This window comes from Orbicella faveolata, unplaced genomic scaffold (genome assembly GCF_042242905.1).
Source record: "Orbicella faveolata isolate gen_17 unplaced genomic scaffold, um_ofav_v1 contig_1, whole genome shotgun sequence".
Lineage (NCBI taxonomy): Eukaryota > Metazoa > Cnidaria > Anthozoa > Scleractinia > Merulinidae > Orbicella > Orbicella faveolata.
Genome location: NW_028301536.1, coordinates 29,009,989 through 29,030,668, shown reverse-complemented (window position 1 = coordinate 29,030,668; position 20,680 = coordinate 29,009,989). Strand labels below are relative to the sequence as shown.

The window sequence follows — 20,680 nt, the reverse complement described above, 5'->3', positions numbered from 1 at the left end:
TGGGAAATGTGAAGCACCCTTTGGTTCGGAAGCAGTATGAATGAAATTCTGCAGAGGAGAGAGGAAAAGGCAAACAATTTATTCGGTTCTCAGCAAAGTTTAGGGGTCGGGAGTACCAGAGTACACACATTGCTAACATTATAACTGAGAATTGAAGTATGAGTGAATTGCAACAAAGGCAAAATGGTGTTGTTTATCTGGTCATCCCATGAGGTTTCCAGTTTAGCCATGTATTGTACAAAAATTCCCAAATGCTGACAACATGTTTAGAAAACTTCTTTATTTTCTTTACAATAGCTGACATTTATATATGGCTTGTCTTTGAAGTGGATATAACACATGCTCTGATTTGCTAATTTTAGGGCGTTATTCTCCTGTAATGACCATGGGCCAATTACAGGCCTGCAAAAACAAAGCAAAAAGCCATATAATAAACAACTTATTTACCTGTCCTTGAACATTCGGTCTTTACAGGAAAATCTCAAACCTCAATCTTACTGTATTGACTTTGCCATTGCTATCGACGTGATCCGGAGTCGAGCGCACCAACCAACCATTAGGTAACTCTCATAAAAGTATCTAATACTAAACATAACATTTGATAAGCTTTATTTGTTTATAATACTATGAATAATTTTTATTTTTTTAATAATACTGTTAATAATTTATGTACTAAACTATAAGCAAGTTAGGTAAGACAATGTTTAACATTTTGTTAACATCACCGTAAAAGTAAAAACAGCTCAAGAGCTTAATATCATTTTTAGCACTGAAGTTATTACTCCATTGGTTTATGCAGGCATACAAAACTTTCACAGAAGATCTCCCACACAATTTAGCTATGAATCCAACCAAGTTTGTGTTGCAGTTTCCTGGATAGCATGTTATTTTTAATGCTACTATAAGATTCTCTGGATAAGTAAAAATTAATGTCTCGGTTGAGTCTCCTAGAATAACATCGAAAGTTTCCCTGGCAGTACTGCTTATAAAAATATGAATTTCACATATCTTTGGATCTGTTGAGTCTGTCTATCAGTGTTAGAACTATCCTCCTCTCAATATGTAAAGAAAGAAATCAGTTCATTGGAAAATAGTTGGTAGGTTATTAATTATATTAAGTGTCCCCAATTAGTAGAGGGGTTTTTTCCCCATCAGCTAGATGTTAAGACACAATGAAGTTTATGTATGTATGTAGGTATGTTCTAAATAATTCACCTTGGTTCATGTTCTCCAGAAAGTGCAGAATTTGGACATATAAAGTGGTTGTTTTGGAGAGGACGGCAAAGAAATGTACTAACATTTTATTTTATGTTGCATGTATATTGCCATTGGTCTCTGCTCATTAACTCTTTAGTTTGGCAACATTCTCTTTGATTTGCATAAATTCCCTACTAATTAAGCCAGTTATTAACCTTCATATTTGACAGCATATGGTGCAGCAATGCAAATTAAGCCCTTAAATGCAACTGCCAGTCTTTTGTTACCATTGCCATAGCATTACATAATGGTGGCAAGCAGTGAAAAGATCTGTTCTCCTGGAAAAGCAATAGGTAAACACAGTATTATTTTCAGTTCACCCAGATTTAAACTTTGATGCCAATTTTTCAAGATCATTCATCAGCTCGTTTTTGTCTGTGTCAGATGCTTTTGACCATGCCAGTGGTAAATGTGTTGCTACTGGTTTTCTATCTTGATAGAATGCACCACTAATCTCCTTTGACATATCAGCAATGGAGAGCCATATGATTGTGTCTGCTCCCTGTTCAGAAGTGCGCAGACGGTCTTTCATTTTTTGATGAAAACCTGGCATTGACGTCCGTACTGCTGGAGTGTCAGCCCAACCTGCAAAAAATGATCTTAATTAATCAATGGTCAAGGGCTTTCAGCAACCACTGGTACGGACCACTGGCTGTGGTCCTTAGCAAGAAGACAAAGAGATGGTAAATTAATTATATCACTTCTTCAGTACAGGAAGGGGCTTCTTATTGGTTATTTAAAATGATCATGTCGAAAGCATTTTTTGGGGTTGTCACGCAGTTTGAAAACGAGGTTTCAGTGAAAAGCTAATTAGAAATTCTAGGCTATAAGACTAGTTAGCGTCGTACCTGGATGCATGGAAGAAAAGAAAATTTCCTTGTGTTTTTCTGCCCACTTTTCAGTCATAATGACTTGCTGCCGTTTGTTCTGTGCATAAGCCATGGTACCATCAAATGGATTCATATGTTCCAACTGCAGATCTTTTCTATCCAGTTTCATCACTAGCATACCTCCTGTGATAAAAATGCTAATGAGTACTTCAATATGTACCATAATGTAAAACGTCTTTTGTTTATATTATTTGTCCTTAAGTTCTGAGCTTAAATAATCTCAGTCTACACAAAACAAAGCGCCAAATACACCTGTTGCCATGGACTTCACACCTGAAACAAACTTGCTACTTTGTGGGTGAATTGTACCAACAAAAGACAAGTTCACTCACAGCATCAAGGGGTCATCAAGCATACTCCGCTGTAACAGGTGTTACGTGATATGCCCCTTAATGATAGCCCTGAAATGTGAATCATTATGGATACAACACACTATCTTGAATTTGCCATTCTCTAACCCTTATTGTGGGCTGTATGATGTCTAATATTCATTGCCACCCCATGTTGAACACCCAACCAAGTGTCAAATAGGGAGTTGCCCATCACCCAGCCCCTCCCCATCTTCCCACTGACTTCTCGTGACTCAAAATGTTTTTAAGGAAAAGTCAAAATCCAAAATTTCGATTTGAGAATACTTTTCCTCATAAACATTGTATTTCCAAGCCATATTGGTCCTTATTCAAAACGGGCGGTCATTTCGCGAGAAAAGTAGTATTCAAGCTGTTACGTAATCGCACAATGAATGCCATCCTCTCAACGTTCTTATGTAGCGCATCTGCCTCGCGCTGAAAAAATGGACACGTTCAGATATTCTCTCGTTATTTTAAAAAAATGTGCGGCAACATCATTTGTTTTGTACAAACCTGAGGAAACTGTTACAACTCTAGGAGATTCGTGTTTTGCGAGTAACGGTATGAGACCAGTGGTCAAAATGTAAGTTCCCAAAGAGTTAGTGGCAAAGTTCTTTTCCAAACCGTCTTTGTCAACTTCCCTCGTATTCACCATACAACCAGCATTATTGATCAATACGTGAAGAGCTTCACTGGAAGATGAAAACTTCTCCACGAATTCCCAAACCTTCCTTGGCTGGGACATGTCAAGAATATGTAGTTTCACCTTGTCGCTTCCTGATGATTCAGAGATTTCTTTTCGAGCCTCTTCACCTCTCGTTTCGCTTCGGCAGACCATGTGTACGGTAGCTCCTTTCTTAGCTAAGAGAGCGGCGGTATCTTTTCCAATGCCGCTATTTGCGCCTGTTATCATGAATGCTCGAGACGAAACATCAACGTCAAGGGCTTTGGGATCAAACGACTTCTCGGCAGCAAGGTAGCCGTTCTTCGTGTATTCACGAAAACCTTTGGTAAACCAAACTAGATTTCTATAAAACGTCATTTTCCCACTTCTTTGGTAAATTTTAACAAAAGAAAATGTCTGAAGAAGTAAATTAGCCCAGGCCAAGAAGGATTGTCGCTAAGTCCACCGAACGTTTGACTATTTTAACACATGTATTAGCTGGCGTGACAAAAGTGTGATATATTTGTGCGACGTGATTTTGGTAGGGTCCAGGCTCACAGGCACGGAAGTAAGGAAGGAGCAAACCTTTTCCCCAAAATAGTGCTTAACACATCAAAATAACACGACACTGACTCTTACTGTTTGGAAAGTTTGTAAATGTTGGATTTAAAACATATTTGTGCATTCCCATATGCAAGGCTGATATCGTCACACAACACGAAATGATTGTCACGCATTCACTTCATTGCTTTTAGGAGCCGCGTCACCCGAGTTGAAAGTTAAATTTGTGTGCAAAGAGAAGCAAGTTATCCGTAATACCCCAGTTAAAAACCTTCTCTTTTTATAACTTCGTCAGGGGTTTTTGGATGGGAGTTTATATTGGGGGAGGGAGCAACTTTGATCCAAGGCTCCCTCCCCTTTTCAGAGGAAACGAGAATGAGCCTGGGATTGAGGTATAAGCTAACAAGAAACCACTCTTGATGAAGGGAATACTGTAAAATCCCATGCTAAAGCCCCGCCCCCCACCCCCCCCCCTCCCGATATATAGGCCCTCTTATTTGCTAACAAGGATATTATTCCGGATATAAACCCCCCAGATAAAAGCCCATCTAATGTGTAAGTGCATTCCTTTTGTGTTTTATAAATATATTGTAGGTGTAAATATAAATATAGCTCTAAATGTAATGGTATGTTAGCTTTAATCCGTTTCTCAGATAAACTTTCTCTCCTTGTTCTGAAACATTTTTTTTTCATTCCGCTTATATGCCCCCTGGATATAAGCCCCCCACCCAGAACCCCTTATAAAGTTATATAAGCCCAGGGCTTTAACGTGGGATTTTATGGTATAATGTAGAAAAAGTTTTGATCTGCAATCTGAACTTGAGAATGTATTCATTTGTTCTCTCGGCAGCCCATAACATGGTCCATGTTGCCATGGTTCTCTGTTTTTGAATTACAATGTTCTGTGAGGATATAAGTTACAAACAAATTGTGAGAGTTGGAGAGCTTATACTCACAGTAGGTATAGGTTTAGCCTTGTACGCTGTTATGGTTTTAAACAATAAACTGGTTCTTATTGAAATATCCACGTAAGGCAACTCTAAAGAATAATCACTGAGAAAATGTAAACATAATTGTTCATGGGTGGGAGATAAGCACAAGACTTTTCACACTTGCAACTACTGGTAGGTCTCTGTGCTTTCTTTTCATACTTTATACTCATACCCATGTCCCTCTTTGCTTTCTGCTGTTGGCACATGCATGCTTCATAACAAATTACTCTTGATACACCTCTGATTACAGGGCAGATTATGTCTCACAAATGAAGACAAATAATTGCCATATTATATGACTTTATTTTAAAATCTGAATTTGACTACCATCTGTCCAGAAGCACAGTGATTGTATGTACTGCTTTTCCAATGGTGTCATTGTAGTCTTGACTAGCAGCTATTGTATGGATACAGCGTTTTTAAGTCTAAAATTATTTGCTACGTACACTTACTTAAAAAAACACAAGAAAGCTAAGGAATCATTCTATTCAAAGCCTTTGTGTGTATTATCAACCTTTAAAATAATTCACAAGAGCTTTGCATTGTCAGTGTTTTAAATTCATGAACTGTTGTTCATATACTTTTAGCTATGAACAACCATTATTATACTTATTTTCCTCTAGAGAGAGCAGAAGTTTATCTGTAGTAGTTCAGGGTTTCACTTCAGTTCTAAAATAATTTTCTAATTGTCACATGGCTGCTTCACTGCCACTTGAGCTGTATACAGTAGATCACAAGTCCTCTTCACAACAGTGTCATTTAAGAGTCTGTCATACTCAGCAGATGAGTTGTAGCGGCATTAACATCTCCCCCACAAGCTTCAAGCACTGACCGAATGACCCCTTCTTCCATATTTGGAAACATATCCTTCAAGCCTGATACATCCTGTTCACTGAACCTTGGTGGTTGCTGCTGCTGCTGCTGCTGCAGCTGACCTGTAGGTACTGGCTGTCCAGGCCCATATCCTCCAGGGTAAACAACTTGAGTGCCAGGTACAACTGGCTGAGGTACCATCATAATTGGCATGTTAGGATACACCATGGCTTGGGGAGGTGCAGCAGGTACTTTCTAAAATGAGTAGAAGAACAGATCCTCGATAAGCACTTATTCAAAAAGATTCAAGCCAAACATTACACTTCCTACAAGTCGACCTTGACACTTGGCACAGTTACCAAAATTCCACCTGTGAGTAACAAGCACAAAACAAACTACTAGTTTGGAAATGAAATCTAGTCTACCTAAGTCTAAACAGTCTGGCTAAACATTGCTAATTCAGTTTCCTCTGAATTTCAAGCACACTGTTCTACAAAATCAAACTATAACTATAGGGTTCCTTATAACATATTACAGTACTGTCTTAAGGTATACACTTCAAATTTAGAGTTTAAAAATGACAGCAGCACTCATTTAAGTTTTATTTATAAATTTCCCAGTTTCACCTCATTGATTATAAACAATGCAAACATCTTTCCTACCCTGTATGCAAATACCAAATTGATCATGCCTTCTTTATCTTCTCCTTGCTTGCCAGTGAGGGAGTACCAGTCTTCTAAAGTTTCCCCTTCAAACACTGAATCCTTGATGGCAATCAAACCCCAAGCAATACGCTCATCCATAGAAAATGCTCGCTGAAAACCAGTGAGTATCGCATGTGGGTAATTAGTAGTAGAAATTAATGATCTTTTAATTTTCTGGTGTTTGGCGATTCTTGAAGCAGTAATCACAAGAAAATTGCTGTTTTTCTAATTTAACCAAGACATGAACTTTCTGAAGATTTCTGACCCTGTGTTAATTGTAACAAATCTCTACTTTTCATTAGAGATCACCTTTATTTTCCTTTCATGTCTTTGATGATGTTCAGATTTGTACTCTATACAGGTTGACAAGGTCTGAATTTTTAATCACCAACAGAGAATTACCTCCAGACATGTGTTTGATTCTGGAATAGCTGTAGTCAGGAGATGACAATGTTGAAAAGTAAAAATAAAAATTATTATACTAAATATTTCTCACTGACTCATATTTTGTAGATGGTACTAAAAAATCAAGTATGAACAGTAAAATAAAATAAAAATGAACAACAAAAAAACAAGATATGAGTAGGCGACAAACATTTTTATGGTTTTCTATTTGAAAATGACAATACCTCATCAAAAATTTCCACATAGATGTTTTTCACACCTTCTTGTACAGGTCTGTAAAACAAAAGTGATTATTGTTAACAAACAATAAGAAAACACTGAAAGAAATTGCTTGTTTTGATAGGCTGGAGGCAGTGTGTCCTCAAGTCTAAAAAACCAGAAACATTTTCTCTGAGCTATTTTTAAAAAAAGGAAAAGGTGTAATATTTATTGTGTAAATGTAGAAACAACACATAATTTGCAAAAAAATTCTTCGTTTCAGCAATCATTCGTATGTCAGATTCTTCAGTTTTAAATTCCCTTGTAATATTGAGGATAACTCACATTGACATTAGCTTGTTCCAGCGAGGATTTGTTGAACCATTATGAGCTGTTGGACTTTCAAATACATGGTTTCCAACAGTGACACGGCAATAAGGATCCATGCGTGTAAGACCATAGTTCTTGGCTAACTTAGCCTGTAAAAAAATAATACAATATAATATGAAACAGTTCTTTTTGAAAAAAAATAGACTACAGGAAAAATAAAGAAACACACAGAGGGTATGACCCGCTCTGAATTTAGTATGTTCTATCTTATTCTTTATATCATGCCATCTCTCTCTTCAACTCTTTACTTTTGTCCAAACATGTATTTACATTTACCTATTATCCCTTATATAAAGATTATACAGACCTGTTGTACTGTGACACTAAGTCTCCCCATGGGTTGTTGTTGATACGGCTGCATAAGCCCTGTAGGTTGATAATAAGTTACAGGCTGTACTGGGACCATCTGCCCTCTCCCGGTAGGTTGGGAAGCTTGATTCATTGCTGGTGATAGCCGCAAGAAATCCTCTGGCAAATCACCAGTCATTACGTTTCGTCTGGAAGATCCTAGTACCAAAAATAAGCGATAATTCAATATTGGTTATGTACCCATAAATATGTAACAGTATCAACATCCTATTATTATACAGTGGAACTTCATTAATCTGGTCACCAATATGGACCACAAAAATCTTGCCATATATTAGTGGTGTGGCCATATTATCTGGGTTCTTTTAAAAAATAAAATGACCGATTGAGCTTTTGTTGGGGCTGGAATACAGTGGCTGTAATAGCGAGGTGGCCATATTTATTAATAGGGTTCCACTGTACATGCTACAAATAGAATTTGAATATATCCCATGAAGTGATCTTAGCATTAATTCATTGTTGGTACTGTCAAAACTGTCAGTTTCAAATAGTATTGGAATGATGGAGATAATTGAGAATTGTTTTGGCTTTACTTTACAGCACTGCATTTAATTTAATGATGTTAAGTTTTGTTTAATGAGAATAGCACAAAATGAAAAAAAAATTGAAACTTGTGTTGCCTGCCACATCAGAACAAATAAAGAAGAAACAGCAATGAAGACTGTTGGCCCTGAAGTGCTGATTAACTATACTTGCTTCAAATTCTTCAAGATTTGGAATTATGTCTGTTGTGATTGGCTACTGTACTTTCTTTGGTTTTGATTATGTGACACAATGTGAAACTCAATTTAAAGCTACTTTTAATTAAATTATCAATAGTGGAAAATCTCTTTTGACGGAAGTATTAATCTGCTCACACATCTACTATAGTCCAGTTCTGGCCTCCTCTCTGGCCCTCTCTCCTGACATTGTGTGAGAAATGGCCAACCGTCCCAGATCCATACCGTTACATTTAAATTCACTACATCTTAACGTCTTAACATTCTTGTTTGGCTAGTATTATTTACCATTAATTACCTTTACTTTACCGTTGGTATTCAACTGAGAATGAATGAGTGAATTTGTCGACTCATTTTGGTTCTTTATATATGACACAGTGAAGTTAATTATAGCTATGTCGTGTTGCTCATCAAAAAATCTCCTCATATACAGTCATACGCGAAAATACATAGCAATACAATTATAACTTGTCCTTTGTTATGCGTGACATTAAAATAGTGCATGTTTATCTTCTTAAATCGTCTTCAGGGCAAGTAAACAATAACGAAAAGGAAATAATCACGGGTTTATGTATGAAATGGACTGTCGACAACAGCAAGCCTTATTTTCTGTCGTTCTTGCATGCCATCCTTATCACTTTTACAGTTTTTTCATTAGTTCAGTGCTCATAAGGGACTTTTATCTACAGATTTGTTACTAGTAAATATGATGTAACAACCTCTCTTCTCCATGTTTAGAGGAAAATTCATTGTCATTTCAATAACAAAATTTGCTTACCTGATGAAGGAACAGCCGCCATCTTGACAAACTTCCGTGATCCTACCCATGATGCTTTTCACTCCCTTCGCGTTCCTCGCGTGAAGAAATGCGGAATCGCGCGTGTGACACGTCTACAGCAACACTTGTCAGGAGGATAGGTCACTAAGCCCAGTTGCGGCGGTGAAAGAACTTCATCAAGGAGGGAGCTCACGAACAGATCACAGCTAACGAGAGGTAGGTTTTTAGCGACTATGATTTATTCTGCGAGCGGAACCTTTCGATAAAACAGTTGATCCATTTTGGTTTGGTCGTACATGTATAGCCCCTGCTGTGTGCATAATGTGGGTCCCTCATAAGAACTTACCGACTATCAATTTGAATTGAGTTATATATGTAACCGGCTGTAACAAAATGTTCACTTGACTTTTTCCATGGCCAAGCCCGCAGTGTTAATGAATGGAGTCTGGCGACGGAGAGGAAAATATTTTGACTTACTTTGCACGTGTATGCGAGCGTATATGTAAGCGTATGTACGTATGCAGTGTTCGTGTAAAGTGTCATACAACTCTTGGGTTTGAGTATGATATCGAGAATTTGTATTAGCTTATTAATTACGCTTAAGACTAAAGAGCATGTTTTATTTGGGCGATCAGTGTTGAGTGGTGTTAACTATAAATTAAATCCATTACTTGGTTTTAGTGCCACAGTGTAAAAGTTGCAAACTATCACTGATCGGAGTACAAGCCGATTTTTGTAATGTTATAATTGTGATATCCTTCTGGGATCATCCCTTAGGGATCTAGTGTTGGCCCCCAAGTATTTTATTAATGACCTCCCCTCATGTCATCCTGTTATATTGTATGCAGATAACACTTATCTTACTTCAGCTGCAGAATTCCTTGAATTTAAAATCAATGATGAAATGATGTTAATTGTTTATGGTTAAAAGCAATTATTTATCAATAATGTACCACTAATTTTGTAACGTATGCAGATGACACTTACCTTAGTTCAGCTGCAGAACACCCAGGCATCCTTGAATTTAAAAATTATCCATGATAACATGAATTTAATTGATTTATGGCTAAAAGCAATTTTGTCAATAATGTACCATAGACCTGCATTTTCAATGAGCACAATTCTTAAGAAGAACATTATAATTTTTGTGTATACTATAAATAAAGATTATTTAAATGTGAAAGTATATTATGTATTTTGAACCTGGAGAAAGAGGAGAAACATGTGTATAGTATATTGATGGTTTATCAGCTTCAAAATAGTTTCATTTTGAAAGTCACCTGCTCTTGATTACCCTTTGTTGAGAGAGAGAGAGAGAGAGAGAGAGAGAGAGAGAGAGAGAGAGAGAGAGAGAGAGAGAGAGAGCATCTGTGTGTTACCTTTCATAATCATGTTCCTTGCATGAATTTTTCAGGCATTTTAAGACCATTTCAGTGTTGCAACAGCTGACATGACACAAGGAGACAATGTAGGAGATCACTCTCTACACATGATCTTTGCATGAAACAGTTCATGACCTTTGAACGTTCACAGATTAAAAAACAGACAACTTGCAAAATAATTTTCACACGATTTCCATGAAATGCTGATAATTTACTTGATTAATCTTACTTTTCAACTTCAAATTCTAAATCTATATCTCACTCAGAAAGTATTAAAAATTTCCTTTGTGTTCCCAGCCAACACCAATAAAACACAAAATGCTAATTTCCAACAATTCACCACCATTACCCTTAAACTGCAAACAATCGATCAACCAATGACATCATTTTCTACACATTCCAGGAGAAGTCACATGATCTTGGACATGATTATCAGCAGTAACCCACAGATGCATCTCTTTGACTTTTTTTTTCACGGGGTGGGAGGGGGAGGGGGTGCAGCTGTGACACAGGCTTTTGGCCAAGCTTTTTTGGTAAATTCGTATTGACATTGATCTTTGTTTGTGCATCTCGAACTACAAACATGCACTAAATAAAAGCGTCACCAGAATGCAGCCGTCTTGGCCTCACACTTGGTCTATGACTCATATATCTGACTTAACTGGAACCTTGAGATAATTTCACTATGGTCAATATGAACATGAAATACAGTAGTCATTTTCAAAAACTGGAAAACTTTGAATCAAATTTATCATTTTAGGTGAACTTCAATTTGCTGGCAGCTTTTGTAGCTTTTTCATTTAGGGGTGAATCTTTAACTTTTGATAATCCCTAAATGAGATCTACTAGATAAATGTCATCTACATCAGTAGTCATTTTGTACCCCTCTGTTCTGTTTGTAAATTATGTTATCATAATGCTCTATTCATATTTTCTGAATTTTGAAAACTTTAGACCTAAAACTTCTATTATCTTTTGCTTTCTTCCAAAGCACATAACTTTGTCTTGATATGGCTGAGCAAAAAAGAATTATTGTAACTGGCGGCACTGGTCTTGTTGGAAAAGCTCTGGAGGAAGTGGTAGCAAAAGAGGAAAGCAGATCTGATGAAACTTGGATATTTCTGTCCTCTAAAGATGGAGACCTCTGGTAAGGTCTGAACTATAAATCTGTAACAAATGTCAAGCCCCAAGCAGATTAGTGATACTTTGGTTTCTATTTTTGAACATACAGTATGTTAAAAGGAACGTTTTACTTCAAGCCATTCCTTAAATTCCTCGTTTAAGGTGGTTGACCCCACAATGTATGCTGAGCACATTGTAAATACAGTTGAACCTGTATATACATGTAACAGCCACCCACTGGACTTGAGGAACTGGCCATTCAATACAGGTGGCTGCTTAATACAGGATCACTGAAAATACTCACTGGGTGTTGTCTAATGTCAGTTTTAATGGCGTGTCTACAAAAACACTTCATGCAAGGAAACAATAGGACAATCAACACATACACAACTTAATACAGGTAAAAACGACAAAGAAAGACAAACATAGGACTGCTACAGGGTGGCCGCGGCTGCTTAATAGAGGTGGCCGCCTAATAGGGTAACAAATACAGCGTTTGCATGAGCGAAAAATCAGGACTTTGAGAACTGGCCACTTAGTAGAGGGTGGCCGTGTAATACTTGGCCGTTATATACAGGTTTGACTGTAACACTCATTTGAGTTATTTACACATGTGGCACAATAATTGTTCACAATAATTATTGTTGTGAAGGACAGGAGACTGAAAATAATTGTATTTTCGTTATTACTTGGTAGTTAAGTAATAAAAAATCCAGAAGGATGCTTTCTGCCAAATTTGGTACATTTTTTTTCATCAATAGTTAAATGATAACCTTTTTTGTGCTTTTATTTTTTAGCGATGCAGCTGCAACTAAAGCAATTTTTGACAAACACAAGCCAACCCATGTTATTCACTTGGCAGCTTTGGTTGGTGGTCTCTTTAAGAACCTCAAATATAATCTGGATTTTTGGGTATGTAGGGCAGTTTTCATCGTAACTTATACTTGGCATGTTTGAGAAATTCTCTTCAACCCCTTACCCTGCCTTTACCCTGTTGCATGCCTTTAGTAATGTCAATATCAAGAATCTTCTTGAAACTACACTGTAAGATCCTCTGGATTTGCTACCAACATTAATCCTAGACCTTGGTTCAACAGTTTTAATCAGGTGATTGACAAATCATTTGCCTTCCTACCTCCTACTTTATCATTTCCTCTGTTTTTGTTTGCAGCGGATGAATACGCAGATAAATGATAATGTTCTTAACAATTGTCACCTGAGTAAGGTGGGTACCCGTAGTACCTTAATATGCTTGTTTTTTGAGATGTCTTTGTGGGTGGCTGATCATATTACATTTAATGCTCAAGGTAATTTTTATCTCTGAATTTACATCTACCCAAAGGAGTTGCTAGACTGTATTATTTCCAGCTAAATTTGCCATTCAGTTGCAGTGTAAAATCAATTCACTGTAGGTGATCAATGTTACTGTCATGAGACTGTGTTGTTGTTGACTGCTTAGACTGTTACCACCAACAGGGCTACAACTAAAGGTTGTAACGCAAAACGCCTGTTTCAACTGAGTATGCTTGATGTTTCCTTGATGTTACAGTTGAACTTACCTGTAGTTGATATAATTCACCCATAAAGTAACAGGTTTGTTACAGGTGTGAAGATCAAGGGTACCGGTGAATCAAAACTTAATGACAGTCCTGGGCCCAATGATTTGACCCACAAAACCAGTTTGTGCTGTATTTTTACAGTGAATTTAGTAGGAATTATTGTCAAAAAAGACTCCTCAGCTCCCTGTGACTTAATAACCTTCAAGTTTTGCATTCTTTTGCATTCTATTCTATTGTTTTGCATTCTGGGTCCTTATCCGACATGTAGTCTTTGTCCCCCCCCCCCCCCCCCCCCTAGAATTACAGGCCCAACACTGCATGGTGCAAAGTTCCGTTGATAAGTACCTCTCACTATTTTAATCCAGGCACTAGTATATTGCAGGCCACCTTTTGGGTCAGTTAACTTGACAGTTTCCTAATAGTGAACCTATTTATGCCAGCTGTCTCTTGAGCAAAGTTTTAAATGTCAATGCTTGGAGCAGGATTTTCCAGAAGCCAAGCATGGGTCAACACATGCTAATGTTTTTTATTTGTTGAATGCAGGTGAAGAAATGCGTCTCTTGTCTCTCGACATGCATTTTTCCAGACAAGACAACATATCCTATAGATGAAACAATGGTTCATAATGGACCTCCCCACACTTCTAACTTTGGCTATTCATATGCTAAACGTATGATTGATGTGCAAAACAGGTATGATAAATGTTCCTTGCATGACTCGCTTAGTTTATGGTTCATTTAAGCTGCAACTCTAATTCGTATTCAATTGCTAGAAGTTGAAAATTAAAGATCTTTCCAGTATTTTTCAAGTACTGTGCTTATACAGTGACTGCCAGTAATGATTCAATTTAGTCCTCTCCTTCCAATAAGCGACCCTTTTTCTAATCTGTCCCCCCAATCATGTTTCTGTTACTCTTAATTAGGGCCCCTATTTATTAATAACTAGTAGTAATCAAAGATTATGAGAGTGCATTCGACGCCATCACTTTAATATATATACCTTAAGTGAATGGTTTCACTAGCTGACTTTGAACCTCTGCCCATTGCTAAAATCAACGTTTTGCATCAACAACCGAGGTTTTACAGACAGATATATCATAGTGTCAAAGTCCTTGCCAGTTTAAGGGGTCCCTGTATGAACTATGATTTGTTGATTCGTTGCGTGACAGCGCCAGTTTCCTTAGACTCAAATTTTGTGCTAAATATTCTCTCATTAACTGGTAATGTTTAAGCGTAAAACTTAATTTGAAAAAGTTTATTTTATATACATTATTCTAAGCTGGAAGCACAAATATAAGCAAACATTTGCAGTCATGTGCTCGTTTATCGTCAGCGTAAACAAACTCTGTGTGACTGGTTCGCGTATTTCCCATGATGAATAAAGTCAACAGTATTTACATAATTTGCCGTTCTTTGGTTCATTGGCACACTCTCATGGATCTTTTTCCACCGATTCCAGAAATATTTGACTGGATAAAGACTGAGCTGCATGTATCTGTCACGACTGGAGCTAATCAACAAATGCAATCAAAATATAGCTGTTCCCACAATTAACATTCCAAAGCCAAGGCAATTCAAAGTCGTGTTTGGTAACGTACAAAATAAACCAGGAAAGTTCTCTCAGATTTCGATAAATGCTACCGTCGAAGCATTTATATTCACCAGTATCCAACGCTGAGAGTACAAAATAGCGAAGCCCACGGTGCCTGAATGGAAAGAAGTCAACGAAAGATCCAGTATAAAGGCTCGCATGGTCTGCTTACATGCTCGCATGTTCACCACATGTCTTATCACATGTCTTAGTATTAAACAGTACCAGTTTACTGGCTGTGACATGCCCCAGCAAAAATCAAGTGGGGTGGCCATTTTGGTGTCCTTACAGGAATGTTGAGTTTTTCTGCTTATAACTGTGCACAGGAAACGCAACCCTGGAAAACCACAGGTCAAAATTAGGTTTGCGTTCTTTGAATGCTATTACCTAAACCAACACGACAGTATTCCCATTACATAAGGAATATTATTATAATTGGTGCCCTTATTAAAACTAAAATAATTCAGTTAAAAAGCTAAAACATTCTGTCTATTCTGAAGCTAGCAGGCATGAATTTGCACATGATTAAATCAAAGTGATTTCTTTCAAATTTCTTTACATCAGAAAAACAGACTACCAGTAAATCTTTACCACTGACATTATTCCAACAGTTTAACAGCATTTTGAAAAAAAACATTTGCTTCATGTTATTGGTGTGTAGAATAGGAAGGTGATAAGACAACCAAGACCATGTCAACTGGTCCTAAACTAAACAACTAGTCTTCTAGAGTCTCAACTGTTATTTTCATGTTAGCACACAATTCCTTCAAACAAATGATCTTTCCTTTGTTTCACACATTTAGATGTTAATATTGAAAAGGAAATATTACATGTAAGTGCCACACTCCTAGTAGACTCCCAAACCCCACTTGAGCTCCCAGGCACGAAATCAAACATTGCAGTATATAAACCAAATTAATAAAGCTGTTTTTTGTTTTTTTTCACAGGGCATACCACCAGCAGTATCCTGATGGATGTATGTTTACCAGTGTTGTGCCGACCAATGTTTATGGAATGCATGATAACTTTCATCTGGAGGATTCCCATGTTCTTCCAGGATTGATTCATAAGGTTTACTTAGCACAGAGTGAGTTAAAAATGCCATAAGCATTAATTTTATCTTTGCCTAAAATTGGTCATTAAATACATTGTACAGAGAAATCTTTAGCTTTGCTGGAAATAAAAATTACATATTGTTTTGCAGCTTACTTTGAGAAATTTGTACCAGATAGAAAAAGAAACAGATATCATAACTACATGTGTAAAATTTAGTTCCTGGTTTCAGGGCTGTGCTCTTGAAGTGCCTGTGTGCCACAGCTGACTAACTTTTGCCTTTGGGCAACTGGAAAAACTTAATTTCTTCATATAAGCTTAAGAGCTGGGTACCCATAATTCTATGGGTAGGAACCTTTGGGCTCAGACTCGTAATTTTTCGTAGACCACAGCCCTGGGTTTAACAACTTGAACCATGTTTTGAACAATGCATTTATTTGATTGATATTATAGTGAAAGTCATTTGACTGCATGTTTGTTAATCACTTGTTATTTAAAGGTAGTCTTTGTATGCCCAGTGGCAATTTGCATGTACATGCATTTATTAATGATAAAGAAAATCATTAACTTGTTTTCTTCACCACTTTTATTATTGTGTAGAGGAAGGCAAGCCCCTTGTAGTTTGGGGGACTGGTTCACCACGAAGACAGTTCATCTACTCTAAGGTTAGTGGTAAATGAGATCCTCTCTTGAAAGAGTACACTGTGTGCTGAGTGGTTAAGGTTTAGGGTAGAAAGAAAACCAACTTTTATGCACGCTAAGGTTGAATTTAATGTTTGCAATTTCATTGTGTGGTGCCATAAATATCGATACCCACCCCAAGGAGGGGTATAGGAAAGGGGCAGAGGGTCTGACTGTCAAAAGCCAAAATTTTTAATGGAAAGTATGAAGCAGAACTGGAATTTCAAGAGATATGGGTGCAAACTAAAACTCCTCTGTGGCAGGAGGATGGCTTTTCAAGAGTTGAAGGTTACAACTGTCTAGTGTATTATTCTATAATGATAGGAGGCAAACCACTCAAAGAAGGTTCTTGAACTGACTTCTTGCTTTACACTCCATGAGTCTCTCTAGTACATTTCATTTACATGGCTTCCGTTTGTGATATCTCAATAAATAAATATCACTAATTAAAATCTTTCAAATCATTCTTCAAAATCACTCCTGTTCTTGAAGTAGCCTACCACGTAAACTTCCGAAAGTAACGGCCCTCGTTACCTTCAGAATTAGCAGCCTTTGGGGCTCGGGTTTTCAATTAAATTTGAAGAAACGTTCCTGTCAATACGCTCCTGTCATACTAATTTTAATCAAAGTTTCCTTTATTACGTTCTTGTTACTTGTTGAAAATTCTAAGGGTTTTGTTTTAGCACAGCGCAACGTTAACTGATGAAGCACGAATTGACATTTCACAACGCTTCGTAGGATAAGCAATACCTTCCCTTGTTGTAGATTGCTTTAAATCAAGTTACCATACGTAACGTTTTCCCGACAATTGATTGGAAAAATAAATATATTATTGAACCTGGGTGTCACTGTTTTCGGGGGGAGGGGGGAATGGGGCGGTTGGGTGTGGACTCACTACCTTTGGAGGGCTCGCTACTTTCGGGGGGGGGGGGGGGGGTTGCGACTTTGGGGATTTATTAGCGGCCACAAGGTTTTGACGTCACCTTCGGGAGATCACTTATTTTGGGGGGTCGTTACTTTCGGAAATTTAAGGTAGTTGTTTGAAAATGATTATGACAGTTGTAGAGTTATGATGATGTGATGAGTTATGAAAAATCGGATTCATTTTGTTATAAGTTTGTTGAAGAACATCTTAACACAAATATATTGTGACAATCATCCAATGTTCTCCGTATTTCTATATATTGTCATCGAATATTCTTCTCTGTATTTCTAGGATCTTGCCAGGTTAATGATCTGGGTGCTGAGAGAGTACGATGAAGTCGATCCCATTATTCTGTCAGGTTAGCAAATTTTTCACTGAATTTTAGAACAGTTCTACTTGACTACCTTTGGTCATCTTTGCAGCCATTAGATAAAGTGCTTGCACATTGGATGACAGCAGTGAAATGACCGTGATACAATATCCTTGATGTACTGAACAATGTTCCTTGTAAATTAGTGAATGCGATACGGAGTGTCAGATCTTTCAAGCACAGTGCTTGATTTAAACTCAACCTGCTCTTTCGTTTGCTTGTTTGCAGTTGGCGAGGAGGACGAGCTGTCCATAAAGGAAGCTGCAGAATTGGTTGTAGAAGGAATGCAATTTACAGGAGAACTGGAAGTATCCTTTGTTAATTGGATTTTCAAGGGGTTTCTATATGTTAGGGGAGGGCTTGTGATCGAGGTACATTTAAGAGGCGTCCTACTGGCACGCAACTGTGGTAACCTCCTCAAATATTTCACTTTTAATTAAGTTTGCAACCTGATAGCTTAAACAAGTGCGAGTGAATCAAGTTGTCAAAATCAGTCAATTGTCAGGACTATGTCAACACTGATCAATCGGCGAAAGTTATAGTGAAAACATGTTTATCGAGTAATGTGACCGTACACGGGAAAACATACGTTAACACTCACTTATCCGTTAAACGGCTAAAAGCTAACGGATAATTAACGGACAGTTAACGGCCTCCAAATCGTTCTAACGCTTTGTTCTAACGTTGTAACGGCTAACAAGTTTTGCCTAACGGCGCATTACAGCTTTCTAACGTTTTGCACTAACGGTCTAACAGCTAACTAATTCTGCCTAAACGTCAGTGAAAGTATTCTGGAGTGGATCTTCAAGCATAGGTTGGTTACACCATGCGCCGGACAATTCCACGGTACATAATTACACTCCTGGCACAGAGAGTGAAGAAAGAGTGAAGTGCCTTGTTGAAAGCAGTACGTTTGAGTCACATTGTGCGATTTAATGAGAATTCTTGACACATTTTAAGTATGACACTAGCAAGTCAGATGGCCAGTTCAAGAAAACTGCAAGTAACGCAAAACTGAGGAAGTACCGGCCAGATTTCAAGTTCACTGACCCCAAGATAGGTAATAAAACAGTTTGCTATTAAAATCGAGCATGTTGTCTTATCTCTACATACACGTCAATCTTAAGAGTAAACAATAATCATGTCTTTGTGATACTGGTAATCAGAATGAAATTGGTCTTGTGAAACTATCAAGAAATTTCGTCATTGTGCCTAACCAAGGGGCTTTCGCCGTGAAACACGCTTGATTTTTCCAATTCTTCTTTTTTTCAACCAGGACATATTAAAACCATCTTAATATTTTCACTGTGCACCTCACTTTTGACTCGTCTCGTTGTCATGGTGATTTGATATGCATTACGTTTCATTAGTAACTTTCATAGACTTGTCATCGTCATGACTAGGGCGGCTATAACACAGGCTAATCAAGACTTGCCGTCAAAATTTTATGCTGTTTTTGTCTCAGAGAGCATGCTCTTTATAAGTCATATTTATTCTTAAAAAGATTTGAAAAAGAAACACCGTTTCATTGGTGTACTAGTGTCGAATGTTCTAGGACTGAGCTGATGTTTTTGCTACGTTTTTCGTCTTCAGCTATCAAGGAAACTTGTGACTGGTTCTTGGCTAATTACTTGACGTGCCGGAAGTGAAGCATTTGTCAACCACAGGACTGCCTAGCAGGAAACTCACAAATGGGTCGCAAATAGGATGAAAGGAACTAGGAAATAATATCCAATTTTTGTTTACAACTTAGTTAGGATACGAGTAGTCCCTCTTTCGCTTAGTCCGTCGCGCGTGACGTGAAGGAAAACTGCGAGAATAAAATGGCCGCGTTAAATCCTGGGGACAAGGAGCGCGCTCGCCCCCAGGATTTCACGCGGCCATTTTTTTCTCTCGGTTTTTTTTCACGTCACGCACGACGAACTAAGCGAAAGAGGGACTACTCGTAGTCTAAGACTAATTGTAAGGGTCTGTAAAAGCAAATAAAACCAGTTAAAGGCAAATAAAGCCAAATAAAACCAATTTTAGTGCCAGGAATTGTAATAAACTAAACGAAACGAAAGTAGTATTGTTTTTAAAGCCTCGTCTGTCTGCCATCTCGTTCCCAGGATCTCCCTCTCTTTATCCCCAAGAGTGAGCGAGAGAGCCTGGGAACAAGTTTGGTCTGACTTTCCGCTTTGTTTTTTGAACCTGGGAGTGTCCAGAGACTGTGTAAGACCCGGCATGCCTCAGTGGGCGATGCCGGAGGACATTTGAATGATGCAACTCAAGAAGTCTCTGTCTTGCGTTTAGCACTACTTTTCATCCAAATGACCTCGATTTTTTGCCTGCACCTGTTAGTTGTAAAGTTAATAATTATGCCCCACGGCACTAGAAGTTAAGAATTTGGGCTTTGAAATAATTTTAGGCAAGTGTTGTTTTGCGAGGCTTCAAAACGTCGAAGTTTCGAAGTAGATTCTCTAGTCAATATTTAACATGAATATTTTCGTAATATTGGAACACGGTGGAGGTAACTTACGACTGGTATTTATTTGGTAGATAGCAATAACGAAGATCCTTAAAGTTGGCAATAACATTGTAAGCACATTTTCTTCCGAGAAGTTTGGGTCAGTCACAACCTCGTTTGTGTTATGATAATGTCACAGGCGTTACACGACATAATAATAGCATAACATTTATTCAAGATGCAAACAACTTAGAAATACATACATAGATATATCTTGAAAAATAAAACAGGAGGTGACCCCAATAACGTTTTCTTCTGTCGCTCCTTGTCCCAAACCCTCTCCTCTTTTTTTCTATCTACAAAGGGCTACATCCTAACGAGTTGAAGGGTCCTGCGCGTGTGGCGAGAAATATTTGAAGGATAATAAACACTATAGTCTCCATTTGACTTTTAACATAAGCT

General features: G+C 37.7%; 3 protein-coding genes across 5 annotated transcripts; 1 reads left to right on the top strand and 2 right to left on the bottom strand.

Annotated features, from left to right (window-relative positions):
• Positions 1-265: 265 nt before the first annotated feature.
• On the bottom strand, positions 266-3,683 carry LOC110049305 (dehydrogenase/reductase SDR family member 12-like). Of its 2 annotated transcripts, XM_089271040.1 has the most exons (4): positions 3,011-3,683; positions 2,106-2,270; positions 1,578-1,842; positions 266-585 (listed from the first exon to the last, which is right to left on the bottom strand). In XM_089271040.1, the coding sequence occupies exons 1-4, from the start codon at positions 3,537-3,539 to the stop codon at positions 495-497; spliced, it is 1,050 nt and encodes a 349-aa protein (XP_089127166.1). In that variant the 5' UTR covers positions 3,540-3,683; the 3' UTR covers positions 266-494. The 2 variants fall into 2 exon arrangements, with proteins under 2 accessions (XP_089127166.1, XP_020610755.2); XM_020755096.2 differs by having other exon boundaries at positions 266-1,842.
• A 1,314-nt stretch (positions 3,684-4,997) lies between these two features.
• LOC110049307 (toll-interacting protein B-like) lies at positions 4,998-9,174 on the bottom strand. The gene is made up of 6 exons (XM_020755099.2): positions 9,091-9,174; positions 7,532-7,731; positions 7,180-7,313; positions 6,861-6,909; positions 6,190-6,342; positions 4,998-5,782 (listed from the first exon to the last, which is right to left on the bottom strand). Exons 1-6 carry the CDS (start codon positions 9,110-9,112, stop codon positions 5,474-5,476), a joined length of 867 nt encoding a protein of 288 aa, XP_020610758.2. The 5' UTR covers positions 9,113-9,174; the 3' UTR covers positions 4,998-5,473.
• Positions 9,173-20,524, top strand: LOC110049309 (GDP-L-fucose synthase-like). 2 transcript variants are annotated; one of them, XM_089270949.1, is made up of 12 exons: positions 9,232-9,306; positions 10,505-10,558; positions 11,464-11,619; positions 12,392-12,506; positions 12,766-12,819; positions 13,697-13,845; positions 15,691-15,830; positions 16,397-16,461; positions 17,694-17,760; positions 18,001-18,080; positions 18,733-18,832; positions 19,366-20,524. In XM_089270949.1, exons 3-12 carry the CDS (start codon positions 11,483-11,485, stop codon positions 19,419-19,421), a joined length of 963 nt encoding a protein of 320 aa, XP_089127075.1. In that variant the 5' UTR covers positions 9,232-9,306; positions 10,505-10,558; positions 11,464-11,482; the 3' UTR covers positions 19,422-20,524. The 2 variants fall into 2 exon arrangements, with proteins under 2 accessions (XP_089127069.1, XP_089127075.1); XM_089270943.1 differs by lacking the exon at positions 10,505-10,558 and having other exon boundaries at positions 9,173-9,306.
• The last annotated feature ends 156 nt before the right edge of the window (positions 20,525-20,680 follow it).

Bases quoted from the DNA above. Each gene is read 5' to 3' on its own strand.
- LOC110049305 (XM_089271040.1), bottom strand. From the start codon at position 3,539: ATGACGTTTTATAGAAATCTAGTTTGGTTTACCAAAGGTTTTCGTGAA. The intron at 2,271-3,010 runs GTTTGTACAAAA...TTTTTATCACAG, and splicing joins AGTTGTAACAGTTTCCTCAG to GAGGTATGCTAGTGATGAAA. The intron at 586-1,577 runs GTGAACTGAAAA...TGTTATGTTTAG, and splicing joins GCATCAAAGTTTAAATCTGG to TATTAGATACTTTTATGAGA.
- LOC110049307 (XM_020755099.2), bottom strand. From the start codon at position 9,112: ATGGCGGCTGTTCCTTCATCAG. The intron at 7,314-7,531 runs GTCTGTATAATC...ATTTTTTTACAG, and splicing joins TTAGTGTCACAGTACAACAG to GCTAAGTTAGCCAAGAACTA. The intron at 6,910-7,179 runs GTGAGTTATCCT...TTTGTTTTACAG, and splicing joins TGGAACAAGCTAATGTCAAT to ACCTGTACAAGAAGGTGTGA.
- LOC110049309 (XM_089270943.1), top strand. From the start codon at position 11,483: ATGGCTGAGCAAAAAAGAATTATTGTAACTGGCGGCACTGGTCTTGTT. The intron at 17,761-18,000 runs GTTAGCAAATTT...GCTTGTTTGCAG, and splicing joins CGATCCCATTATTCTGTCAG to TTGGCGAGGAGGACGAGCTG. The intron at 18,833-19,365 runs GTAATAAAACAG...TTTCGTCTTCAG, and splicing joins GTTCACTGACCCCAAGATAG to CTATCAAGGAAACTTGTGAC.